The sequence below is a fragment of the Euwallacea fornicatus genome, chromosome 2 (genome assembly GCF_040115645.1).
Source record: "Euwallacea fornicatus isolate EFF26 chromosome 2, ASM4011564v1, whole genome shotgun sequence".
Taxonomy (NCBI): Eukaryota; Metazoa; Arthropoda; class Insecta; order Coleoptera; family Curculionidae; genus Euwallacea; species Euwallacea fornicatus.
Genome location: NC_089542.1, coordinates 5,876,981 through 5,904,334, shown reverse-complemented (window position 1 = coordinate 5,904,334; position 27,354 = coordinate 5,876,981). Strand labels below are relative to the sequence as shown.

The window sequence follows — 27,354 nt, the reverse complement described above, 5'->3', positions numbered from 1 at the left end:
AGCTATTAAGTTCCCAGTGCCACCTTTATGAATGAATTACTCAACTTTTAGCGGCAAAGGAAATTTTCTCGGTTACCTATTTTTTCGTACAAATTTTCATGTGAAAACTTGCCTGTTTTGCAAAATTTCATGTTAGAATGTAATGGGTGAATGTCTCGTCAAAACTAACTTTACGTATTTTCGAAGAATACCCATTTTACCCGTGTTTTTATTTTTGGTTATTTACCCAAAACTCTATCAGAATACACTTATCAATTATTATTAATCATTAAATGGGGATAAGACGTTATCGCATTTGGAATTGATATTTTTTACTCTAATCTTCATAAACAAACCCTCGTGGAGATTAATTTAATATTTTTTATGGTGATATAACAATGAGTTCTCGGATTGTTGGATTACAAAATATTTCGCGATAAAGTCTTGCGCTATGTACTTGAATACCTATTATAACCATAATTTAAACATATCATAAATTTGAGGAAAACTGGCCTTTTGACAAATTAAAAATTTCACAAAAACATGTCCTGGATTTCTATTCTGATAATCTTTAAATTACTAACATTCGACATTTTTTTTCAGAATTTTTTACAATAATTATTCTTTAAAGACCAGAACTACACAATCTTAACCTTTTACTAAATCTTCCTGAAATCTTTCCTTCTCATTTTTCTTTTGAGGTTTTCAAATTTTCATTAAGGTAAACATTGATCAGGTCTCACCAGTTTCACTAGATAACTACAAACTAGAAAGTAGTGGAAATAATTTGACTTGATTTAGTTTTAAAATTCTTGAAAATAACTCGTAACATCTAAAATTGAATTGAATGACATAGAAATTCCGAGGTGAACACAAAATATTATTTAATAAGTTAAGCTTCCGATAAATCTTTCAGGGCACGAGAAGGTTTAGGCCTACTTCGAATTTTTAAAGACAACAAGTATTCTAAACAAAAGTGTTCACAATAATTCGATGTATTTAATATCTCGAATAACTTTGTTCCAAATTTTCAATTTCTTTCATTTTTGTTTTCAGAGATACATATTTCCGTCGGATTTTTACCTTCCTTTAGCTAATATTTCCTCGAAAACATGATGCAACAATTAAATTAAATCTAGCCCTAATTATTGCAGCACTTTTTACAGTTTTTCAATGTTTCAAGCATGATATTGTCAAATAGATAAATCGATTTTTTCTCGAAAAAAATTATGCTAAAGTCGACTTAAAGTGTGTATATATATGCTAATATAATCTTCAGATTAACAAATAAATAACAACAAATTAAACAAATATGATTGTACAATATTATATTTGTAAGTCACTTATAAAAAAAACTCTCTAAGGTCTTTAATTTTTTTTACTTTGACAACTTTGCTCAAAATAGTTCAGAAACGCAGTTCACCGAAATTTCCTTGGGAAAGTCATAAATTATTGATATCAAAAATTACTCGAAAATATTCCAAACTTTTAAATGTTCTTTTCCAATAATTCCAAAATAAAATCCTAGAGCCCTATAAAATCTCTCAGGGGTGTTGAAATAATTATTATATCTTTAAAAGGAAATGAATTCATTCATTCACGAAAATCATTTCTTCTTTTATTATTTTTTGAAATAACAGTGCACACACAAGTAGGGACTGTTGGAGCAGCTGAATTGTACACCATTCTCAGTTAAAATTAACTGAGAATAACATTCACCTTTTACAAAGGACCTGAATGGAAACCCTCATTAACGTTTCGATGACAACTTTGTCACCCTCTTCAGAACCTACGAAAATATTATTAACCCGAGAACAGGACAAAAATACTTGAAATACGACTAAGTAAAACGTTTGAAGCATTCCTAAAATTTACTTTTTGAAATAAATCAGGCCAATCATTTTAAAAGAGTAATTGGAAGTAAGCAATTGATGTATGAGAAAATTTCTCATATTCAAAAGAAATGTTATGTATGTCTGTATGCTTTATTGTATTCGAAAACTACTAACTTACCTTAAAACAACCTTTTAAAATGGTTACATTGATTGGAAGACTCATATTAAAAACTGAGACTCTTCAGCAATCGACAAGAGGAATTTTAAGAGTGCTTCACGTATTTTACATACTCATATTTAATACATTTTACTTCCGTTAACCTTATTATTTTTTTTCTCAGATTCTGAAAACGAGAACAGACTACTGATCAATGCATTAAGAAGTATTTTTATCCGAGCTCCTAATAAAGTGTGAATATTCTTCTCACTTAGTTTTAACTGAGAATAGGGTGCAATTCACAGTCCAACATCCCCTTAGCTATGCTTTTTCCAACCATATTAAAAATTACTCCAAGAACTCTCTGAATCATCACTTTACAACCTTCTAATTTTCAATATCATCAGCATTTCGATAATTAGCATTCCTTCCGCGACAGCGCAGAACTGTGATTGAGAGTTACATAAACTATTAAAACCTCTCAAGTTTCGCCCTCCAAGAGGAGTTTCCAAAGAAAAACCCTAAGATTGACACTGGCGCATTACGGCAGATCTCCGGGAAATACCGTTGAGGAAATTCGATGAAAACGTAAAGCTTTGCACACATTGTGACAGAATGTGCCATTTTAATATTCCCGGCTGTTTCAGCGAAACTTTATTTGCACGCTCATTAAAAACCAAGTCTGAGGTCTTATCTTTTGATGTGATAAATACATTACGCATGCATATTTTATTATTTATTCACGAGGATCATATGGATTAATAAAAATCAGTAATCTATTTTTTTCTTATACTTGATCTTCTGCAGCGACATGATAATTAGGTGACCTTGCTGATAAGTTCAGATAAAAATACCTATTATAATTGTTATTATACCACAAAAAAACATCTGATTTGTACACGCCCAAAGAAACTGAACAAAACGAAAAAAGTTTTTACCCCACAAATAAATCACGCACAGCAGCAAAAAAACGAAAAAAAAATCAACAAAGGTTCATCAAGCACATTTTCTTCAAGAAAAAACGAATGAGAAAAAATCGCGTGCTACAAAATTTGCGCCCAAAAACAATTGATAACTCGCGACTGGATTGGCTAGGCGAGCTGCGACAGTCCGACGATGTTCAACTGTTGAACGGCGATATCGCGATGACTGAGCGGAGAAAAGCGCTCTCTGCAGCGCCAAAGTTTGGAAAAGTTGGAGGGCGCCGACTCGCTGTTGCGCTTTTGTTTTTTTTATTATGATGATTTTTGCTAATCCGCTCGTAAAATGCGACTTGTGGGTGGTCATTTATTAAACGGTCATTATAGTGACTGGAATAAGGCCAAGGGAATCTCGTTATGTCACTAAACACACGAAATCAATTTGCGGTATTTATAAATAGTATCTGTCAGAAAAACCAACGATCTTACGATCCTTAAAGACTTGTATATGTACATGTATAGAGAACGCGCAATTTCAATTAAAAAAAATTTTTTTCTTGAGTTTTGTTTTAAAAGTTGTTTTATGTTTTACAAGGTTACTCACATCTCAAACTAAACTCGAATGCAACTGCTTCCACTTTGGAGATATAAAATATTTGCCATAAATAAAAGAAATACTTTAATTAGAATTTTTTTTTGTTTAACAAAATTCTGAACATTGCCACAGTGTGATTTGCTTTCCAAAAACTTTAAAATAGATTTTCACAAAATATCAACATTTTCTTCTCCATTGCAGGGATATTCCAATATTGTCAACTGATTTTCGGACACAATAATTCTTTAACTATTTTTGAAGTATTTTCGAGAGAAGTTTCGAAAAATAGTTTTAGTTATGAGAATTGACTGAAAAATTTTAATTGAGTTTCAAGTTTTTTAAGGAATCTAATGCTATTTACGCGAGTTGAATATTTTTGGATAAGGTCTCATCTGGTATCATTAGATATTTCCTCATATTTGACAGAATCTCTAAAAGAGTTAAAAATGATAAATATTCACCAATAGGTGAAACAAGTCCAGATTCGGCGATTTCACTTCGAGTTAAATATATTTTTAAACTCTGAACTCAAATTCTGTGATTTCAACTCGAGGTCCGTTCGAAATAAAAACAAAAATTTTGCAGTTTCAGTTTGCAGTGAGAATTCTTTTCAAATTTAAACATTAAAAAATTAGTACAAAATTTTAGCAAAAAAAAAACAGTCAAAAAATTGAATAATAATCTCAAGTATACAAGGTGGTCGAGATTATCTGACGCCCATAATTATGGAAAAACTATATGACGTTTTCCGTTGCGTATTGGAAATGGTATACATAATTGGTTTCTAGAACAAAGAATCCGCTTATTTTACAAGGAACCAACCGCCAAGCTCGAATTAGTAAATAGGACAAAGCAATCGGCTCATCTATGTTCTCCATACAATAAAATTGTTATAAAAAACCATCAATTGTGGGAATGTTTATCAGCAATCGAATCAAAGAACTTTCGATGAGAAATTTCACAATTTGAAATATTAAAAACAATTATTTTAAAAATATGAATAAGTCATCTTGGTCCTATTAAACGAATGGTACATTTTTAATTTTTTAATTAGCCTCGCAATTCTAAGAGTATTTCATATATCTTGAACATCTCATCATATGTGCAAAGATTACTTGAAAATGTTCATTAAATTCTCAAAGGCTCTTTGAAATCACCAACAAATCTGTGCAAAGTAAGATTGTTCAGCAAATTATTCTTTTTGAAAATTTCATTAACACATTTTTCAGTGTTAGATTAAAAATAAACGTTTACCGAACTATCACGAGAAGAAATAGATCGTTAAAGTTCAAATGCAGCAATTCTAACCAATGCTCACGCAAATATAGGTAGGTGTTTTGCTTCTATTCAATGACAGAAAAAAATGAGCTTTTGTTAAATTTCAACTTAAGCCACCAGCCTTAACGTTCCAGCTCAAAATATTTTCATTTTTCACTGTTGTTTAGAAGCAATAAAAACACAGGCGCTCGAATGTTATTAGCTTAATGTTCCTGTAAATGCGTAAGCAATTTAAAAAGATTAGAATGTTTTATTATGCTTGTTACTATTTGTTCTATCTACTTCCAGATAAAACTAAAGTTACAAATTTTAGCGTAATCAAAGCCAATAATAGCCTCAAATCAAGCTCTTTTTGTAAATAACACGTCTAAAAATACATCTAAACTCTATTGGCGTACTGGATCACATCCAAAAAAGCTCATTTTTACGACTTTATGACAACAAATGTCTTAAATAATGATCGGGGATTAAATTGGATAAAGGATGTGCTTTAAGCTTTATAGTCTGATAGGGCCCAGTTACCTGGTAATAGGTGAAGTTATCTGGGGCTTAGACATTATATAAAACGCCCCGACTTGATTTGAGTCTTCAAAACAATATATTCAGATGAAATAATAATGGATCTGATGCCATGGACGTTTCGTGTGTCAGCCCAGCAGAGTGGCAGATTTAATTTGATATATTAACAGTATTTTAATGTTTTTCGCTATTAGTTTATATGGATTTCATGTGATATTTATAGAAATACAGAAAAACGTACTTACCGAGACGTACTTTAGTTAGAGACAGGTAGTTAAATGCGGGACTTACCTAGAAAAAAAATGTTAAATGTTAGTCTTTTTAAATGAATAAATAGGTTACACAATATAAATACAACAAGTAAGATTCCTTTAAAATCCTAAAGTTTGATTTTCTATTCAGATTTAATTTTTCAAAGTGTTTTGCGATTTTTTTCCAAAAAGAAAATTCCATCCTTAGCGCGCCACTGAACAAATCAACTTCAGCTCGAAAAAAAATATATCAGAAACTCGATTTGATTTAGATAACGAGGGACAGGGGCGTCTCTAGTAGATGTGTGCATGATTGATAATTTCTGCAAAAGGCTTCATTTGTTTAGCGCCCCGCTGAATAAATACATTTACCAATGAAAAATCATAGTGAAAACTCGAAAACATGGAAATTTTAGTTTGCTATCAGTATCAAAAACCAGGAACGTCTCTAGAGATAATAAGAAGAAATAAAATTGCACGGCTGTTGGTTTTGAAGTTTTAAGATTTTTCAAAAATTCTTCTCTTCTTAAGCACGTTGTTCGGAATCTCTTGAGCTATCAATCATAAAAGAAGAATAAAAGAAACTTTAAAATTTAAACAAGATAGATCCACGAAAGAGTTTCCTATTCCAAAAAAATATCAGCGTCCTCTCCGTCGGCTTCTTACATAACACGCCTGAATTTTCATCATGGAAGAGCCATTGAAGATTTTCAACAAGGAAAAAATAAATGAGAATTAGCAACTTTGCAACTGAACGGGCTTAAATAAACAAACATTCTTCTCCGTTCCGAAACCGCCCTGAAAATCGTTCGGACACTACAAAATTCTGAGACGTTTAGTACTCGCAATCCCGGATCAAGATCAAGAAAAAGCGGCTGCTGAAATTTTGTTAAAGATTCTTTAATTTTGCATCCAAGAACTCTTAGCCGAAACTCAATGGAAATTCCCTTTCATCAGAAACACCTAGATCTCTAAGAAACTTTGCGCCTCAATCTTATAATAATTAATCACAAAACTTGAAGAAGCATCAAACTAACGAGAGTTTCGCTAAAACTAGAATGGAAGATCCTGAAAAAGGCAAACTCTAAGATAAACGAACAATAAATAACTAATTTCTCTATTTACAGGACAATTACATATTTCCATTTCATATGAGTGACTCACAGTTTGCTTATGAGTTACTTGTAACGATTTACTTCAATCAACAGTGTATTCTATGTTTCATATGGATTTATTCATATTAAGCCTCGTCAGTTTTATTTTCATAGTAATGAATATTAACGAAACAATTACTGAATCGCAAGTGTTAAATTAAAAGTATTCCAGTCAAAATGATGTCACCAATTAAACGTGCAATATATATTTTGTTTAGAAGATTTTTACTGCCGCCATGTTTAGTTTCCAGATTTTTTAGAAGAAAACCTCTCCTTATACCCGCATTAGCTTTGCGTGCGCTTGCTGTCAGCATTTAAATTCATTTTCCCTTCGTCGCATAGATAATACAATATTTTACGATGCGATCGTTCACGACAACTCTAAAACTATTTACTTATATTTCCCATTTTCCATATCGACTCAGGCAAGACATGCAAATTTATCCAGGAACTGGGTATGAGCGATCGTAATTGAAATGTAGCTATGAATCAGGTTTGTAAAAGCTCGACATCTATACACGTATTTTTAGATCGACGGTTCCTTAAAATCCGAACTCGACACAAAATCTAATAAAGCAGCTCTTTAAATTTCATTGCCCGTGAATATCGAGAAACTGAATGAAGCGACCCAAATATTGAGTCTCAAGTCACTTCCTCAATTACTCAATAATCCAGACCGCCCCTGGCAATTTTCCCAGGGTTGGCTCAAGTTTACATGCATGTCCACTTGTGTCAGCAGACAAGGAATTAATTGGTATTGCGCCTAGCGATAATTTTATTATTTCTGACACGCGACTAAAAACCGATTTAACCTTAAACGAGTATTTGCCAAACCAACGTTCGATTTGCTGGTACTACATGGAGCTAGGTCTGATTAATGACCGCAATTAATGATGATCAATCTGAAATATATCTGGTTAGACAGGCCAGCGGACTTTGCTTTCAAGGCGGCGCCTTTTAAGTATTCGGCCATGTGACTCGGTGGATTTAAGCCTGTTTGATTTTATAATTTGAGAGTTCCTGTCATGGTTTCTTCTAGTAATTGTTCTGGTTCAGTTGACGATAAAAAATCAAATTGAACAAAGAAGACGTTCGGGTCAGGAGACCTGAAACTCCGTAGGTCAGCTCCTCAAACCACCGCGTGTCAAATAACTTTCAATCAAGGGCAACCGTCAGGCAAAGTATTTCGGTTAACTGTAAAGGTCTTTCACAGATCTTCTTCAAATTCTTCTTCAACTGTCGGTTAACTTCAATTTTCAACTGGATCTTTAAAGATCGGGGCCAAGTCAATTGCTCTCTCAAGATTTCTAATTTCAATGATGCTATATTTGCTGCTTCTCGGAGGTCTTGAAAAGGTCATTTATTTAAAATTCAGTCACGTACTCTATGTAAAAATTTAAAATTGAATGAAGAAGATCTTCATGTTCCTTATACGAACGGACTTTCGAGGTTTTACTCAAAATCAATGATTTTAGTGGATTTTTGGTGGACTGGACTTTGCACTTGAAAATTTATACGTTTCGCAATATCAAAATAACGATTATTAGGATCTACGGACCTACGGAAGAAGTTTGGATTTAGGGAAAACGACATAATACGTTCTTTGTATCTAACAATGCCTCAAAACTGAAGTTCCAGTGTTGATATATCCACAGTGACAATGAAATGAAAAGCAGCAAAATTATCATGTTATTTTCCTGAATAATAATTTCAAAATCCTGAAATTTATAAAAATTTCCCAGTTTTCCATTATTTCGTTCTAAAACTTTTTCTAACTTAAAAAAAAACATACAATAAAGTATTGACCTGCTAGCTCTGTCAAACCCCTTAACAAACCAGCGCACTGCTTTACTGCCGTGGTAACACGAATCTTCAACAAATCATTCAAAATGCTCAATCCAAACGACTACGATGCGCTTTTAGCACCTGAATGCGCCCATTTTCTCTTAAAATAATCGAAATGTCGCCCTTAGGACCCGGAAAAAGTTTAAAAAATTTGGTTTTTGGACTCACGATGTCTTAAAAAACTACCGAGATTGATTTGAAAAGGACCGAAGTCTTAAGTTCTTGAAGCCCTCAAAACAATTTTGGGATTAGAACACTTCTGACCCTAAATGTTCCGCATTAATATTTTCTCACGCCACAATCAAACAATTTCTATCAAAATTGGTCGCCAGACACCATTTAGTAATCACCATCAAAACTTATTTTTCTTGCTTTTCATTGTATTTTCACCTCAATTTTGCCCAACATTTTAATAGCCACTATTATAATAAATAATTGCAATAAAAGAAACCCTTAACACGGCCAGTTCATAGCCTCATTTCCATCTGCACATACCTTAATCAGGAAATGTATGCAGAAATTAACAGCCGCCATTTCTCTGGTATGTGTGGCGCATTTTCATATGTGAGCATTTTTTTATATATAGCATTCCCAATGGTGCTATTTACTTATTTAAGTCTATACAAATGGGTCTGGGTAATTGAATTTCCCCTACTAAGGGCGTCATAACAATAATTAGAGCTTTTCAGGGTTCGGTAAGTAGAGTGGAAATTTAAAATCCGCATAGCGGACACCTTACTTTATTTCTATGTAAGTTGCTTATATAGAAGACAACATCCATGCACGCAATAGTACAATGCAATTATAGAAATTCATTACTAAGGGAGAACTGCACGGAAATTTGCTAGTATATATGTCAATAAATGTCTGGATTTTTCTAGTCGAGCTTAGGGGTAGTTTACCTAAGCTTATGTAATACAGTTTTAGCCTCGACTATGCATAATACAAGATCCGCATCTCCAAAAACCTTTCCAGCAGTTTAAGTGATTTAAATACCCATACAAGTCGGGGCTCCGTACCAAGCAGCGATGCGCCTCTTCCCCATGAATGGGCATGATTTACAACAATCTCCAACATAAATTATTCCCTTTGCCTGGCTACTAATAGTCCAACAGACAGTCATTCCTGGATGCATTTTTTTTTAAGATTCGTCCCATTGAGAGCGATCTCTGCAAGTAGAAAAGAAGCTCTTTCACGATTCGTGCTCCAAGTGCGAAACTCGAGCTGTCCTTCATATGCAAATGGCACTGTTTGAATATTCATTCGACTCATTATTCCGGCCGAATAGGTTCCGACGTAATATTCTAATTCCGTTAACTCATCCAGACAATGTCGTTGGCGCTTATAAAGCATGTTACCAACAGTGGACCTGCAGCTAATAAGGTGCGTGTCGTACTTCTTTAAATTATGTTGCATGTAACATATAAATCTGCAGTGCTGCTTTTATTATTAATGCAGGAGTTTATTTGACTGTAAATGAATCAAGTAGTACTCACTGTCGTCCAAAGACAAAACTAATTATAAAAATTCCACTGCGATTAAAACAAAATCTAATGCTAGAGTCTCCCTCAAGGTGCGAAAAAAGTTTGATTTTTGCTATAGACGGTGTCCATATAACGGCCCCATCGCCTCCTATAAGTTCATTTGTGATTTCGTTAATAAATCAATTATGGAAATGTATATGAGGCCAGTGAAGGGAATTTTTAAAATTAGCGACAAGGGCCTCTCGAAAAAGGTGGGGCGCCATAACGTGAAATTTTTTAAATAAGATTCTCTGCATTTTTTCACGTGGTAAAATCTTTTCTTGACCCTGTGTTAATTTTTTGATTTTTTTTGTCCTGAGATGCAGTGACGCGAGGTTCCCACAGTTTAAAATAAATTTTAGACATTCGCAGTACCTTATAAAAAATTTTAATCGCAGTTAGTTTACGTTGAATTTTGGTAATTTTAGGATGGATTTTCCTGTAAGATCACCTTAGGAGGCACTAATGCTCACTTCGCCAAAGACACGTCCAGGGTGTTCACAATAACAACTTTGATTTATGCCTAAGTGTTTAACATGCGTTGCCATGATTTCTATGTTGTTTTGACAGCTCATTAAGCTCCTTACTAATTTCTCTTACGCTAATGCTTGAGTTTTCTACTAATGATAAAGCGATATCCAGTTGATTTTGTTCTTCTGAGACCTTCCTCTTTCGACTTTTCTTCCATAATTAAAGTTGCCAGTCCTTTCGAAACGCTCCTTTAGCCTTTCTAGGCTCCTTTCGATGGGATGTCATAAATTAAGAAATCATTGTGCCGAAATGCTAATAAACCTTTTCCATCACACGAACCATTCTTGTTGAGTACAGTTCATTATGATGGCCAGGTTTAAAATGAACAAATGTCTAAGGAATAGAAAACCGTAAATGAGCTGTCAAAACTTTAAACTAAAAACCATGGAAATCATGGCAGTGTATGCTTAACACTCAGGCACTTAACCATGAATACGAGTTTTTCGGAAATAATAATTCAATTCACATTTACGACGAATAGACATTATTTTATACCGAAAGAAGAAACCTGAATGTCCTTTCATCCCACGTTATAAAAAACAGATTACCCTATTTGAAAAAAAAACAAGAAAACTAAACTTGAAATGATAAAAATTGAAGTGGCTATTACGAACACCTTGTATATATTTTTGTCTAAATAAATATTCGTGCCTGCTAAGGTGATCTTACATGAGGCTCCATCCTAAGACTATTAAAATACGAGGTAAGCTAACTGTGGCATTAATATTTTTATGACGCACTGCAAATGTGACTTTTTTTAAACATCATAAATTCAAGTCAGTGCATCCAAAAGCAAAAAAAAATCTGGGAACCAACACACGATCAAGAGAGGATTCTATTACGTGATAAATATACAGATGGTCCTATTTGAATAAGAGACACTTTATGAAACCCCAATTTTTTGAGACACCTTGTAGCGTTGTAACTAATTGTGAAATTTAACTTGATTAGCCTCATATATAATCCATTCCCGTAATTGATTTTTAGGAAAAGACAAATAAACTCATGGGAATCCGATAATTAAATGGACATCCTGTATAACTGAAAAAAAGAAGCTTCTAATATCTTTCTCGGTTTCTGAAATATGAGGTCGCTATGAAACCCACGTTCCCTGTGTGCTTTTAAATTCCAGTAGTCCAAAAAATGCAATTTGAAAATTACAGAACATGAGTTGACCAGGAGCAATATATCAAACAATATTTTTCAATACGTAAAGTCGAAAAACAGTACATCGAAAAATTCGGAATTTTTCTGAAAATTTCCTTTTTGATTTAGAAATTAGATCTGTGCATATGCAATATGCATCTCTGCCATAAAAAAATAACTTGTAAATGTACATTGATGAGACTGAAATGAATATTTTTAGTAAATTCTCTTGAAGATTTGAATCTTTTTAATTTGAATGTAAATACCGATAAATATAGGGACATCTCTGTCCAAAATTTACCTTTTAAACCCTGTATTTTAATTCCTGAAAATATACAAGAAATTAGATTTTAAAATATTCACTTTTAGGTTCCTTGTACCCTTGATTCTTAGTAAAGCTGTTGAATAGAAATCTAGTGTGAAACTTTGTAACTTCAAAATGGTTAGAGATGTGCATAGGAGTCCCTACAATCGAAATTATCTTTTAAGTCTCTAGTTTCTACTGCGGTGAGAATATACACGATGTTTCTTTCAAAAAGTCAGATTTGAAATGGTTAATAGATGAAGAGATAATAACATGTAATTTTAGTAAACTCGAGTAGATAAAAGTACTCTCTTAGGCCTTATAACTTGAAAACGGCGATAAATACGTGTAGGGATAGCTGCACTCGAAATTAGCTCTGAAAACTCTAGATTTTAGTTACCCAGAAGTATCCAGAATGTTTCGTACGAAAATTCAACTTCTGGGTGAAACTAGACGATGAAATGAGAATAGATTATTCTAGTAAACTCTTAACGAATAAGACGAACAAATGCATCTAACGAATAAAAATCTCGTCTGAGGTCTTGTAACTACAAAATAATGCTTCATTTATAATAGTCGACTTTGCAAGTGGGGATACACGAGGAGAGGAAATTGACGTTTTTCACTCATTTTCGCAAATGAAAGTTTCCTGTTTGAGGCTCCGTGGCCTCAAAATAAATTAAGACAGACATAGAGACACTTACAGCTTACACCATCTTTCTAATTTTTAGTTTCAAAATATCCAAAAAAGGTTTGGAGGAAGAAGATACTGGTTTAGACATTCTTTTGCTTGCTTACACAAAATGATTGATCCGAGCAGTAACAAAGGCACCCAGAATAAATAACAAAGATTTGTCCAGTCTGCAGAACAAAACAATAAGACACTTTCGGCCAGGAAGTCCGCTCCATTGTTGCTATTTTTATGCCCTGCTTTCAGGCATTTAAACTGGTTTTTGCCTCCACTTGGCCCTTATACAATAGAAGGAGAAACGCATTTCTTTTTCCCATGAAGCACGCGTACAGAGTGTTCATCTTTCGTTAGATTTAAACGATACAGGCCATACAGTAATTGACATAAGGAAGGAAGAAAGGTGTTAAAAGCTTCATTTTTGAACATAGTCGATTGGACCAAAGAGAATAGAGCCATCTTCAATTCTTTCAGATATACGGAAGATTTATTTAAATTGATGATTTTCGATTCTTCGCCCCATTTTGACTATTAATTAAGTTAAGGAGAATCTGAAAACAGTTCCTAGTAGAGATTATACGTGAAATCCAGATGTACATTCAAAATTTTGACATCCTATGTATTTTTATATCATTAAATAATATTTATTAATAATTTTTCATTTATAGAATTAAGATTAAATACCAAAAGAGCACGTTTTTTCAAATAAACACATTGAAAGTTACTTTATAATGATTCTATACCTTCTTAAGATTTATAAAAAAATCTTTAAAACTGACATAGCTAAGCAACAAAAAAATTGTTTTTATGCATTAAAAAAATGGTGCATAAAAAAAATAGTGTAAAAAAAGTTTTATTGTTCTTGTCATGAAAACTTTTTATACAAGCCCTAACGACCACATGTTAGGACAAATATATTCTTGATTTCCGACAAAAACAAAATTAAAAAATTTTAATTAATAAAGGGTACTCTCGGAAAACATTTATTTAGATTTAACTATCCATTTAAAGATTTAACAAAAAACTATTGAAAATATTAACAATAGAATTGAACGTGACAAAAATTGGTTGACAAATAAATGTTCGGAATTTTATTTATTTATGTACTAGTTACTAGATACTCATCGAAAGAACAATTGCTATGCTTTGTTAACGTCATTGTCAGTTACCAGTGTCCGTTACCCTACAAATGGGTCGCGGAAAAGCTATTAATGCCCAATTAAGACAACTTATAATAAAGAAATATTATACGGAAACAAGAGTTATCCAAATTGTCAATGAATTGGATTTATCAAAATCTACTGTTAGTGATATCTTAAAGCACTATCGAAAAACCGGTAGCATCAGAATTAAAGATACCGGCAGACCACGACTTGTAACAAATACAGACCAAAGAACAATTAAAGAGTTTGTAAAAATGATCGAAGGAATACCTTAAGAGCTGAAACAGCATAGTATTTTAGGAAAAAGAGAAACCATTAATTACTAAAAAACAAAAAAGAGCAAGACTTACTTGGCCTAAAACAAAAGTGAATTGGACTATAGAAAACTGGTCGGAAGTCATTTTTAGCGATGAGTCCTGTTTTGATGTGTGTATTGGTGATTTTCGGAAAAGGATCATTACATCGAAAAAATAATGGTTCCACAAGGGCTGTATAAAAAGAATAATGGCATCTTCACAGCGCATTATGATATGGGGCTGCATGTCAGCAAAGGTTGGGAAAAGATATCAAATAGTAGATGGCATCGTCAGCGACGATCAGGAGATTCTTCAAAATAATCTCCTTCCTACCATAGCAGACCAATTTCCGAATCGAGATTTTATCTTTCAGCAAGATGGTTCGGCGTGCCATACGGCTAAATCAACAAAAAGTTAGTTCGGGAACAACAATTTAAATGTGTTTTCTTGGCCGTCAAGCAGTCCTGACTTGAATGTCATAGAATTTTTGTGGCACAAAATGAAACAAATTTTAAAGGCCTATCCTCAACGAATAGCAGAGGATTTAAAGAGAAAAATCGCAGAAATTTGGGACTCTGTTCCAGTAAGATGCATGCCAAAACTTAGTAAATTTTATGCCGGCTAGAATAAAGGCAGTAATTAAGGCAAAAGGCAATGTAACACCTTATCAATCCAATATTTTTTCCCGTTATCCAAATATTTAGTTGCCAACCATTTTTGCTCACGTTCAATTCTATTGTTAATATTTTCAATGGTTTTTTGTTAAACCTTTAATTAGATAGTTAAATCGAAATAAATGTTTTTCGAGATTACCCCTTATTAATTAAAACTTTTAATTTTGTTTTTGTCGGAAATTATAGGCACTTTAATATCAAAAATATGTTTGTCCGAACATATTGTTGTTACGGCTCGTACATATTTTTTTCCAATGTACACAAAAAATATTTTTTAAGTAAGGTAATGTACAAAGAAAAATAAATAATTTTTAATGAAGTAAAAATAAATAAGATGCCCCATTGACAAAATTACAAAAAAATGTATCATGTGTGAATTCGATAGAAAAACTTTATAAGGGACCGTTTTCAGTTCTTAGTTGACTTACTTAACAGTAGAAATCCAACAAATAATCCAAAAAGGCGACTTTTTAAAAATCTCCTATATATCCAAGTTAAATGAAGATGGCCCAATTCTCTTTCAACCAATGGTCTAAAGTCAAAAATTCAGCTGTTTCTCTATTTACCATCGTTTGCCCTGCAACTCGTGAAATTACAGAAAAATCAATACTCTTTATATATACAATATTACGATGGTGGAAACTAAAAATGGATTATTTTAATTATATCTAAATTCGGTTAGGTAGAATAACGCTTATCGGATTTCCTGCTTTATACGTGCTCGACCGAAAAACCAGCATAAGCTACAGGTGTCAAAAGGCATCCCCCAAACAACCCCCATATCAAACAGCACTCCGAACCGGACCTTACAAAAGCATATTTCAGCAGTGCAAATTTGATTATGCCGCGCAGAATGCATCGTATATACCGAAAACATTCCGGATATTTGTCATAGTAATCTGAACAAAGTATGATTAAGTTTCTGCCGTAGTATTACATTCGCAGTGGGGGCTCGTTGATTGGGGGCGGAGCTCCAAGATAAACGACCCTCAAGTGCTTCAACCATTTCATTCAATTTATCTACTGATGCTGCTTTTTTCTGTTTCACTTTGATGTCCAAATTCGTACTTCTTCGCTTATCCTCCCTATCCCTCTCCTTAATCCGATCAAATTCCTTTGTTTAAGTGTGAATTCGGTATATGGAAAAACAAAATTTTCTAAGATCATCGGATGTTGTTCGTTGCAGGTATGGAGTTCGTCTGTCTTGAACTGTATAAGGATATCTATATGGTTTCAGGTTCAAGAGTGTAATAATCTATTCTTCTTGTAGAAAGCTTCACGAAATATCCCGTTGATGTTTTTTTTTTTAATTCTTACTCGTCTATTAGCTCAATTGACACCTTTTCTGTTTAATAATTATACAACGAATGAACTCACAGGGTTTGGCCATTACTCTGTTCGATATTTGCAATTTCGATTAGATCAGAAATGTTTTTAATTTATTATGTATTAATACATTAATACACTGAAATAGAACCCATCATTTGATATTTCTGAATCTTTAAAGTATTATTAATAACTTTTCTCTAAAACAGATGGCACTGAAACCCTTAAAACTCAACTTGCCTCTGTCACCCCCTCTATCAACGCTTCAACAAAAAACCCGATAATCAAGACTAGAAAATCAATACTTCCTACAACTCCCTGCATTATCCTTTGTGGAGAATGGCAGAAGTGCCGATAGAGGGAGCAAATAGGGACAATTAACCGACTTTCAAAAGGGCCAAGTCGAGGGAATTTAGAAAAGAGACTCTGGACAAACTGAAGTTTTTATTAGAAATTTGAAGTACCACTTCGAAATTCACTAAAACACTTTCGAAGAAGGGTTGAATATTGAAATCAACGATAAATTGAAAAAAATGTTTGGCCTGGGTCTCATATATGGACATATAAAGCTTTGTCCTGACTAGGATTGGTTGAGTTAGTGAATGAATCAAGACATATTTTGATTAATAGTAGAGCTTACCTAAGCAATCTCCTTCATCTGAACCATCCTTGCAATCCGGAAAATTGTCGCAAAGTCGGTCTTTTAGGATGCATTTAGTGTTATCGCAATGGAAGGCATTTCCTGTACACACTGTAGAAAAAAATGTATCCAGGATAATAAATTCCATATATTCAAACTGTTGAAAATAGAAGAACAATTTACTGGTCCTCATGAAAGTTGTAGGAATTAATTTCTGACCTTTGTGAGTATAAACTCATTAACAAGATCGCCCTTTTTATGTAAAGTTAATGCAAATATAAGTTTCTTTACCAAAATCAACTCGATCTAAGTTTATAGATTCATTTACACTGGGTGTTTTAGAACTATGGGACCAAACTTCTAGGAATTGTTCAGTGCAATAATAGAAGACATCTGAATATAAGAACTCGTGTGTTGCAAATGTCTCCCTAAGGCGTTACAATGTTATGATGCTTTGAAACAGTTATATACAAAAATGTGTTTTATCTTGTTTTAGTACGTTCCATTTTAATTTCCATATACAAAATAACACTACAGTAATTTTTCAAAGTGTCGTTCTTGAACTTCAGTGCCCCTGTTTAAACAATGTACATGGTTTCTGTGGACTTGATTAAACATTTTGTAATCGTTTTGAACGACTTTAAATTCCGATTTGATTAGACTATTCAGATCTTGTTTTGTTTTCACTGGCGTTTCATAAACCGGAGATTTCGCATACCTCCACAGAGAGAAATCTAAAGATGTTAGTTCGGGTGACCTACAGGACCAGGAAAGTACACCACCTCTGTCGATTCAATATTGTCTCAACACAAAATTGAAATATACATTCAAGTCCTTGGGCAGTTTGACTCCATAGTTCTGAAACGGCCTGTATTGTACGTCAATATAATTTGCTTTGGACACAAAAGTTTTTGTCTCCCCATTGTTTCCTTCTCTCATGAAATTCAAAAGAAAAAATAGATACACACTTACTTTCACACTCTTGTTCATCAGTTTTATCTGTGCAATCGTCCAGACCATCGCATCTGCTGCTGAGTGGAAGGCACCGGGTCAAATCACAGCTAAATTCGCCTTGAGCACATTCTAAAGAAGATAGAATTCGTAAGGAAACAATAAAGGATAAAAAAGAATACATAAACTGTTAATCAAATGTAGGAGAGAATGGTTTTTAAGGTTGCATTAGACATGAACTATATAATACAGCGAAGCCTCGTAGATTTAGTTGGCTGGCAATGATTTTAATGGCAATTTGATGAACAAAACAATGACCAGACCCTTTTTCGGTAATAGCAGAAGCCAAAACAAATCTCAGTTAGTAGTCGAAACAGGAGTGACATCAGCCCCAACACCACAACAATAGTTTTAGTAGACAATCCAACATCATCCACCATAAAGACCACCTACTATCTTCCTCCATACAGTTTTCTTCATCTGAGCCATCGGGACATTGCTCAGTTCCGTCGCATTTTTGATCTCCATAGTAAGTTCCCACGCCATCTGCGCAACTCTCAACATCATCAACTCTAGGCACAAATTCTCCATCCCCACTGCCGATATCGGGGATTTCGGTGGTGGTTGTGGTCGATGACAAAATGGAGGAGGTAGTGGTTGCTTCGAATTCTATAGTGGTTTATGGGTGTAGGGGTGAGAGAGGGTTTGATTTGTTTGCGTTAAAGTTAATTGGAAATATTTGTTCTTTGATTAATGTGATCAGGTTAGGGGTATTTTTATTTTGTTATGCAATACGTCCAATACAAATAAATAATTAAATAAACTCAAGATTATGAGTTATCATGTAATTTTAAAGGCGGTCTTTATTTTCTGTCTTCTGAACGATACAAAATCTGATTCTGGATTGAAAATCGGAAATTTCAACAGTTGCAAATACGTACTGAAAAAGTTTGTTAAACTCAAAATAACTGAACAGGGAACTTCAATTTTATTCAAGTTCGATACGTACTGTATGTATTCGTATTTAATTCCCTAAAAGTTTTGGAAAAATCTTAACGATTATCATTATTATTTTATTCATAAGTACAACACATAAAGGCGCACACACAACATAAATAATTTTTTTAAAGATGCTGGGGATTTTCATAAATTTTCCAACTCTCTATAAAGTTTTGGAGAGTTATGCATTTTAATATTGCTAATATTGCTAGAGGTTCAGTAATGTCTTAAAATTTAATTATATTCGACGAAATTTTTAGTTAATAAAGTGATTTCGGGGACAGTCATAAGCTACATTTGCCTTCATCTCTAGAATGTCCGTAACTCATCTATATTTGAAGAGAAAAACCTTAGGAGTATTTCAAAAATCTTTGAAACCGTCAAAGAAACAATTTTTGGGGGATTTTTTAAAGAAAATCTTAGGAAGTCTAATTATCTGAAACCTTATCCTGTGTCTGTGCGATTCTTATCTCTGCAGTGTAGAATTCACAGCGTTATATGATATCTTGGTGAGATAATTACTGAGGTATATGCCAGCTTCTGTAAGATTCTGCGGAACAAACTCAAAGTAGCACAAAGCGTTATAAAGATGCTAACCAATCGTATCGCTTTTCGCTATAGTTGAAGTGGCCACACGAGAAGAAATCCAATATGAAGTAAACAGTAAAGAAGGGGGAAGAGGGAGGGAGAGAGGAGGGGGTAGAACACATCTTTGAAAATAGTATTCGAACTTTTCCTCGCCCACCCAATCCTCCAGATTTAGCTCCAGTAGATTATGTTTTATTTCCAAATTTGTAAAAATGGCTCGGTGAAAAGAGATTCACCGATGAGGAAATGGACTTCGAAGTTGATACGTATTTTGAAACATTTGAAGTTTCTTACTATAAACAAGATATGGATCCCACAGCACATCACTGGTAAAAATGTGTGAATTTCAAAGGAGACTATGTTGAGAAATTATGTAATATTTTCAATATTTTTTTCAAGTGTTAGATTGGGTATTTCTAGGACCATTCTCGTAATCCGACAGTTCAACGGCCCTGTCAGCTATCTACGGAAACAGAATAACTTCAGAGCTCATCCAGGAATGCAGGAACGCTCTGCAGAAACTAACAGAACCAAAAAGAGCTGTCCTAGGCTGGATCTTAAAAAAAATGAATGGGCCGATAAGTTAATCAGCGTTCCCAATCATGCCTGAACGTACTTAAATCATGTGGAAATGGGTTAACAAAAGATATAACCCCCATGCGCTGAAGACATGGGCATGGATAACAATAAAGATAGGCTGAATATAGTCAGCAAAATTTAGTTAATCTAAGAATATCTTACTTAACTTGGACACATCCAAGGCACCATGGCACATGCCAAGGAAGACTGGGCAAAGCATTAAAAACTTAGTGAGACTTTGCAAAAGTCGCTGCAGCTTAAATAGACATACGTCACTCCTGGGAATGAAAGACAGCCCATTTTGCCAACACGGTAGTTTGGGAGTCAAATAATCATACGAGTTCCTAAGAGTGTGCAACGGGTGGATATGTCTTAGGTGCAGGGTTTAAGTCTTGAATGAGACGACAGCATTTTGCAAAGGAGAAGTAGGCCCACATGGAGCAAAAAGCTTCCCACATTAATATTACTACTACTTCTCTTTAAAACTTTTTTTTTCTCAGAGTTGATATCACAAATTCTTTAGAAGACAAAAATCTCCCGAATTTCCCATAGCTTCAATATTTGGAAAGAATAAATGTAGTTTCTGAGTGAATTCCTCAAAATCTTTTCCAAAAAAAAAAGTTCTCAGAGACCCTTCGAGATTTCTCACGTTGTTTCATTTTTAAGAAACTTCCCTGGAAATGTTTCGATTTTTAAAATCTCTTCTTTTAACTAGAAATGCTTTATTACAAATAATTCAACGTGAAAATGACTGAAACTTCCTTATAAGTTCTTATAAGGGAATTTTTTTATTTCATTCATATATTGATTTTAAATGAGTCTCTAAAAAAGGTTCTTAAAGAGAATTTATTCAAACAATTTTATTTTTGGAAACATTCCGTAGATATTTAGGAATTCCCGGAGTTCTCATAGAATGAAATTCCATTCTAAAAATTTGTCCCAAGGCAAAAAATTCTTAAGAACTGTCCTGATAACAAAATTTAAATTTCGTTATCAGTTTTATTTTCATTTTTGCATGGTTAAAGAGCATTTTTATTACTGTAGTTGATCTTTTAGAACCAACCTGATCCATCTGTCAATTACTTAAGAAGAGGAAAATCTAGATCAGGATAGTCCACCTGCCTTAAAACATTATTATTGCCTTCTACAACTAACAAAGTCGGTTACATGAAACAAAAGTTACTAAATTTAGGACAATCCTAAGATTTCAAAACAGTCATCGATCATTACAGAATTACGTTTTATATGTATTATAGTACAGGTGGAGGATAGAGGGGAGTTGCAAAATTGAGTTCATTTGTTTATTTATTTTTTGGGCATTCTTTAAATGCTTTCCTGCTTTACGAACCATTGATATAGATAGGTACCTCTCTCCTGGTAATTTTAAACTTGCAACACTGATGAATTTACATAAGTACATTAAATCATTTAACACGAAAGACAGTTTTATGAAGGAGATAAAGCAGTCGTTAAAATAAATTCACATTGGTTCCAATTGAGGGAATACGTCACTTTGCGTAATTCAAATCCTTGATCAAGACTAAATCATATTCCTTTTTCAACCGGCCATTAAATTTTATGCTCCATTGTTGCAAAACACAATAACAATTTTAATTAAGAAAAATGTATCGTAAATCAGATTAAATTTGTATGGCCAAAGAGCTGGTAAGCACAAATCATTTATTTTAATCTCAAATTGACGCATACCTCCACGGGGTGTAGCGGCAGTGGTAGTAGTGGTAGTGGTGATTGGGGGACACCCTATTTCATCAGAATTATCATTACACTCCCTTATTCCATTGCAACGAGCTCTCCTATCAACGCACTGTTTACTATTGCATGTTAGCTCATGTTCTTCGCACTCTAAAGGGTGAGGAAATTAAAATAAAAAAAAAATTAAAAACAAAAATAACCAGGAAAATATGATGGATATACAAAAAATAAAAAATAAAACGTTTTCGTTGGGTGTGATGTATATATTATACCTTCAAATGGTCTGAACTTGAAGTTATCAGGTGTGACAATGGTATCTCCAATGCGACGCTTGTCCCGGACGTGTTGGTAAAGGAAGTTTTCAATAGATTCACTGTCGTACCATCCAATGGACTTCAAATCAACGGTTACACCTACTTTGAAATTGTCCGATTTGTCCTTCCTACAAAGTGAAAAATTAGGAATTTCTGTGTCATTTTATAATAAATAAAAATGTTATATGTTTTTCACACAGAGTATTAAATATTTGGTATTGTGTAAAAGAAGAAATTTTTAAAAATCTGTGAATTACTTAATTCTTGAAGTTATGGTGAATGCAAAATAATACATGACTCAATTGAAGAATACGTAATCAAACGCAGGCTTTATCAAAATTCCTAAGGCATTTAACTATAATTTGAAAATATTATTACTAAAGTCGACACGAACTATGATACTACTCTACTTCTTTCTCACTAAATAAAGAAATAGAGAAATGCATTAGTTTAGTTCTATTTTTCGTTAATGGTCTACAGGCGCCAAAAATTGCTCATCGTCACCTATGCATTTCACTTTGAACTTTTTCATGTTTTCGTACTAATTTCCATTTATGGACTTGATGGAGTTGAAACCAGATCCGACTTCAATTTCAATTGAATCATGAAATCGAACGGGATTAATTACATTGAAACTTAGACTGAAATCTATTTGTATTAAAGAAATATTCACTAAGAAAATTAAAGTCAAACCCAATTCAATATGCCAGATAAAATAAATACCTAATAATCCCTCACTATTTTCAATTAAAACGAAAAAACTTCTACTTACTCTATGCTGATAACTGTAGGCTGTTGATCTCCCGGTTTGGAATCAAACAGCTCACGAACCCCCGTTTCCACCTTTCTAGCTAACTCCTGGAAAACCGCGCTGTCCCTGTCTTCAAATTCACTCTGATAGAATTCCGCCACTGTCACCAAAAACCTGTAGTACACTAAAACAAAGTTTATATATTAAAGAATATGTTATTTTAAAAATAATTACCAGGATGAGGAGGTACTGAATATGATGGTGAAGAAATTTCTGGACTCTCTGGAGGTTCCACTGGGATCGCACTGGTCGCGATTTCCCCGGAACCTCCGTCTTTTCCTGACCCAAATTCATCGTCGTTGTCATCTTCCTCGTCATCGACGCTGAATTCAGAAGGGCATTGCTCAAGGTTTTTACTATTAAGAAAAGGGCCTAACAAAATTACTTACCCGGGACCCTCTATCGCTCGGTCCTAGAAAATAAGAATTGGATGAGTTTTTTAGGACATGCATGTAAGGGGTAGAATCTGAAATGAGGATGAATGACAGAGATATTGAGGTAGATTTGATTTTTCGGATGCTATTCACGTATGGTATGTTATAAAAAACTATAATAAATATTATGAAACTTTCTGAATATTGAGAACAGCTTCGTAGATTTGGCAATATTACACTCGACGTGGAATTTGACAGTTTCTAATTAATGCTAAAAATTCTAAAGAATTAGGCACTTAGAAACACATGTAGAAATAAAAAAAAATTCAAAATTTAAGAAGACAATAAATTTGAGTAAATTTAAAAAAATATCAGGTTCTTACATAAAACAAGAACACGACATTGTGTTTTTTTAAATTTCGTTCACATTCACCATTTGTAGTATTTGATCGAATGGGCGGCAATTTTTGTTCAATAAAGCATTCAAATTCGAATTTTCATAAATCATAACTCAATACCCTGAAATGCAAACACATAATAAATACCACCAACATTAATAAATGCAATGATGAAACAACCCACGTTTTGGATTATAATTAAATTGACCATGCGCATTGTTAGAAGATAAAAATTCATGCTACTTGAGATTATTTTAACGACAAGAACAAGGGTGATAAACAACATATACAAACATGTCGCAATTTTTCTCCATTCACAATAATTTAACCCATGAAATTAATGGAAAAAGAATTGGATTTGGTGCTTATACGCTGGGTGCACATGTATAACACGATGAATCTTGAAATGATTTAACCACCAAAATATTAATTCAACACTAATGTAACTTACTTCGCTACCCAATTGGAACTTCTCAAATACATTGGCATTCTAATAAATAAGAAATTTAAATGAATTTTCATTTTTTTAAAATTGTTATTAACATCTTACATCGACATTGAAAACGGATTCATCATCGTTATCCTCAAACTGACCCTACAATTTTAGCGATTTGAGATATTGAAATGCATGTATTTTCTAACTTACATCTAAAGTATTGGTATCGTCCTCTTCTTGGCCCTAAAGAATAAAACCGATTATCAAATTTCTTGTTTATTAAACTGATCTTTAATAAAATTTTGTATAAACACGACAGTTACAACATGACGTTACGCAACAACAACGAGATGACTTACGTCCACTACTACCGCTCCTTTATCATCCTCTTCCTATACCAAAGTAATGTAGGGTTAAAAAGGCATAATATTGCAGAAAGAAAATTAGTAAATAAAAATCTAAAATCTCTATTTTGTTAATTGGGTTAAACGAATCAAAATTCTTTACGTTTTTCTTTTTATAAACTTACATAATCGTCGTCTTCATCTGGTTCCTATGAATGATAAAACCATACAAGTTTGCGTAAAGATAAATTTTGGCAAGAAGCACTTACGTCATATTCGGACTGTCTACTGTTTCTGGCCAGTTTTGAATGAGAGTCCTCAGAGTAGTGGAAAATAGAGGCTTCTTGGTGATGATTTTTTTGAAGGTGAGCATTTTCTTCATTTGAAAATAAACTACCTGCAAAAATTTGATTAATTCTTAACAAAACGGAACACTGGAAAGTGGATTGTAAAAAATTCATGGTTGTCACCTAGGGCACTGAAATAAGCCAAAACAAAAAAAAATCACAATTGTTTTAAACAAAATTGATAATTGAAATATTTAAAACTAAATTTTTAAATTAAAAAAAAAGCAAATTACAAATTGTCCTTTCTTCTGCGAGAAAACCCGACTGTATGTTCAAAAAAATATCAACAAAATTTCTATGCTTGAAAGTTAAATTTCGAAATTTAGAGTCTTTTTATGACAAGTTGTAAAAGCCATAAGCATAATGAAAAAATTATGACCATATTTATATCTATCTTTAGAACATTTCTAATAATGTCAAAGTATTAATAAATCATAAAGAAAAAACACAACAAAAGAAATCAAGGTTTTTCTAGGAGGTAACCCACGTGAAAACTTAAAAAATATTCCAACATTTTAGACTTGAAGCTGCTAAAAATAAGGAGACAATTCCTACTTAGAAGCTTATTATATCTTAAAAATTTTTCACGTTGGAAAATTTTAAAAACGAAAAAGTTATGAAAAAAATTTCAAAATTTTCAAATAAAATTGAGCACTGAAAAGCGGATTTTAAATATTTAGAATAGCTCCAATTTGAAGGTAGTTAAGGAAAATAAAAAAATATCAAAATTTTTTTCAATTTAGAAAATTCAGGGTCGTTAAGAAAAAAAAAAGGATCAAATCCCTGTTTTTACGAAAAAAATCCATTTAAAAACTTTTAAAATTATCAAAAATATTTTATATTTTTATACTGAAGATTAAAAGCCTTTCAAACCCAAAACTTGCCTAAAAAAAAAACTTACCAATACTTCTTTTAACCTTATTTACAGTTCGAGTTAACCAATGTTCCTCCTCTTCCCGTTGACTAGATATTGCCTGGTTATAACTACTAGAGGCTTCCCTTGCTATTCTATGGTGCTTTAAATTGGGTAGGTCTAAGTTGTCGAAGACTAAGTCTGAGTCCTCCTGCAAACGATAGAAGAACAATTAATGCCTCAATGTTTCAAAATCAAGTTAAATAGCTTTCAGCCGGAATTAGCAGTCAATTATTAGTGTAAACTGTTGCTTCATAATTTACCCCTCAGCCACCCGTCAATCATGTAAGCGAAAGCGCTTCTCGAACACGTGTTCCACCTTTAACATCTCGACACGGTAATTTTGAATAAAAAAAAGGGGAAAAAGTAGCTTAAAATGTAAATGAGGAAGTCTAATTTGTCCTAATAAATATGAGACGGGTGGCCTTACTAATTAAATGAGAATTAGCCGCGAGAGGGTGGTGAGAATCGAAAAGACCGTTTAAGGTAACCTAGGGATTTGTTACAGTCCTTTTAAAGAAGAGAGGTTGTTAAGAGCAGTGGCGTATCAGCTAGATAGAAGAGAAAATATAACCGCAAAATTTAAGTTTTTCTTAAAAATAAACAAAGAATTTTTTTTTAATATTTTATCTAAACACTGATCAAAAAATATATATATTATCTAATGTGCGCCTCTGTTAGGGATCCAAAAAAAGGATTTAGCGCGTCCACAAAGACGTCATCAAAAGTCGAGGCACGCGTCTCCCATTCCCTAAAGGGTTTTACGCCGTCGAAGAGCCAAAGGGCCGGAGACGTCTTTCCCGGCACGCCGCGACGCCTAATTTCCCCGCCTATCGATGACCGGCAAATTGTGAGTTATAGTTAACTTAGAGGGATTTTTTAAATCGGTGTTTACCTGGCAGAGGGGTTGATTTTTCCCTCGTAACTATAGAAATTATGATTTGCTCGTCCGGGGTAACTGACTGTTTAGAAGCGTTGTTTTTTGCAGCTTCTGCAAATTGTATTTCAAATAATTTTGTTGTATTTGCCAATATTAAATAATCATAAGTTAATTTTAAACGATTAACAATGATCGGTTAGATTTGATCCAAAATAGTGGCGCACTGTGCCCTGAAGTGAAGCTTAGAAACAGTAGGGCCAGAAATACTTTGGAAAATTTCTAATTCCAAAAATAATTTCAGCAGGATGCTTTAGTTTTCTAGATTAATACATAGTTTAATAATTATTATCAACTTAATATGATAATAATAACAGAGTCATACTGAGAAGTGACGGTGTGTTAAAGACACTAAACACATTTTCAAAACTTATAATGACAACGCAACAATGATTAAAACATTTTTAAATTGTTTTTTTGAACATTTTACAAAATACGTTTTTTGTTTCGTTCGTCTACCATTTAAAATTTTTAAGATATGAGTGCTCCGTGTTTTTTTCCAGCAGTAATAATCAGTTTAATTTTATTAACAGAAGAAGTGGCGTAAAAAGTTTCTATTTAGTTACTTAAGAAACCACACTTAAAAACTTAAGCGAAACAAGTTTTGAAGGTTTTAATAATCTAAAGACTCCCAAGGATTTGCTACATAAATGTGAGCCTAAAAGTGAGGGTTCCATTTAATACATAAAAGGTTTACATTTAATTTTGATTAATATAGAAGAAGTGACTTAGATGGGTCGCATTTGATGCTTCAAAAAACCAAATTTTATGAAATTGAAAAAAAACACATCCTATTGCAATTGTTAAGAAAAAGAACATAATAAAA

At 33.2% G+C, this 27,354-nt stretch overlaps 1 protein-coding gene across 4 annotated transcripts in view; it reads right to left on the bottom strand.

Annotated features, from left to right (window-relative positions):
• Positions 1 to 27,354, bottom strand: part of trol (terribly reduced optic lobes) — a 191,744-nt gene that overhangs the window by 98,325 nt on the left and 66,065 nt on the right. For 3 of the 4 annotated variants that reach the window (XM_066294389.1, XM_066294397.1, XM_066294406.1), the window contains exons 2-16: positions 25,580 to 25,742; positions 24,601 to 24,728; positions 24,517 to 24,540; positions 24,347 to 24,379; positions 24,198 to 24,230; positions 24,102 to 24,146; positions 24,003 to 24,041; positions 23,169 to 23,191; positions 22,954 to 23,102; positions 22,741 to 22,903; positions 21,927 to 22,096; positions 21,649 to 21,804; positions 18,229 to 18,444; positions 17,797 to 17,907; positions 16,825 to 16,935 (exon numbers count right to left, since the gene is read on the bottom strand). In XM_066294389.1, the coding sequence (XP_066150486.1) occupies positions 16,825 to 16,935; positions 17,797 to 17,907; positions 18,229 to 18,444; positions 21,649 to 21,804; positions 21,927 to 22,096; positions 22,741 to 22,903; positions 22,954 to 23,102; positions 23,169 to 23,191; positions 24,003 to 24,041; positions 24,102 to 24,146; positions 24,198 to 24,230; positions 24,347 to 24,379; positions 24,517 to 24,540; positions 24,601 to 24,728; positions 25,580 to 25,742 (1,564 nt within the window). Of the gene's footprint in view, positions 1 to 2,909; positions 3,116 to 16,824; positions 16,936 to 17,796; positions 17,908 to 18,228; positions 18,445 to 21,648; positions 21,805 to 21,926; positions 22,097 to 22,740; positions 22,904 to 22,953; positions 23,103 to 23,168; positions 23,192 to 24,002; positions 24,042 to 24,101; positions 24,147 to 24,197; positions 24,231 to 24,346; positions 24,380 to 24,516; positions 24,541 to 24,600; positions 24,729 to 25,579; positions 25,743 to 27,354 lie in introns of those variants that run through there. The other variant, XM_066294412.1, reaches the window with a different exon arrangement.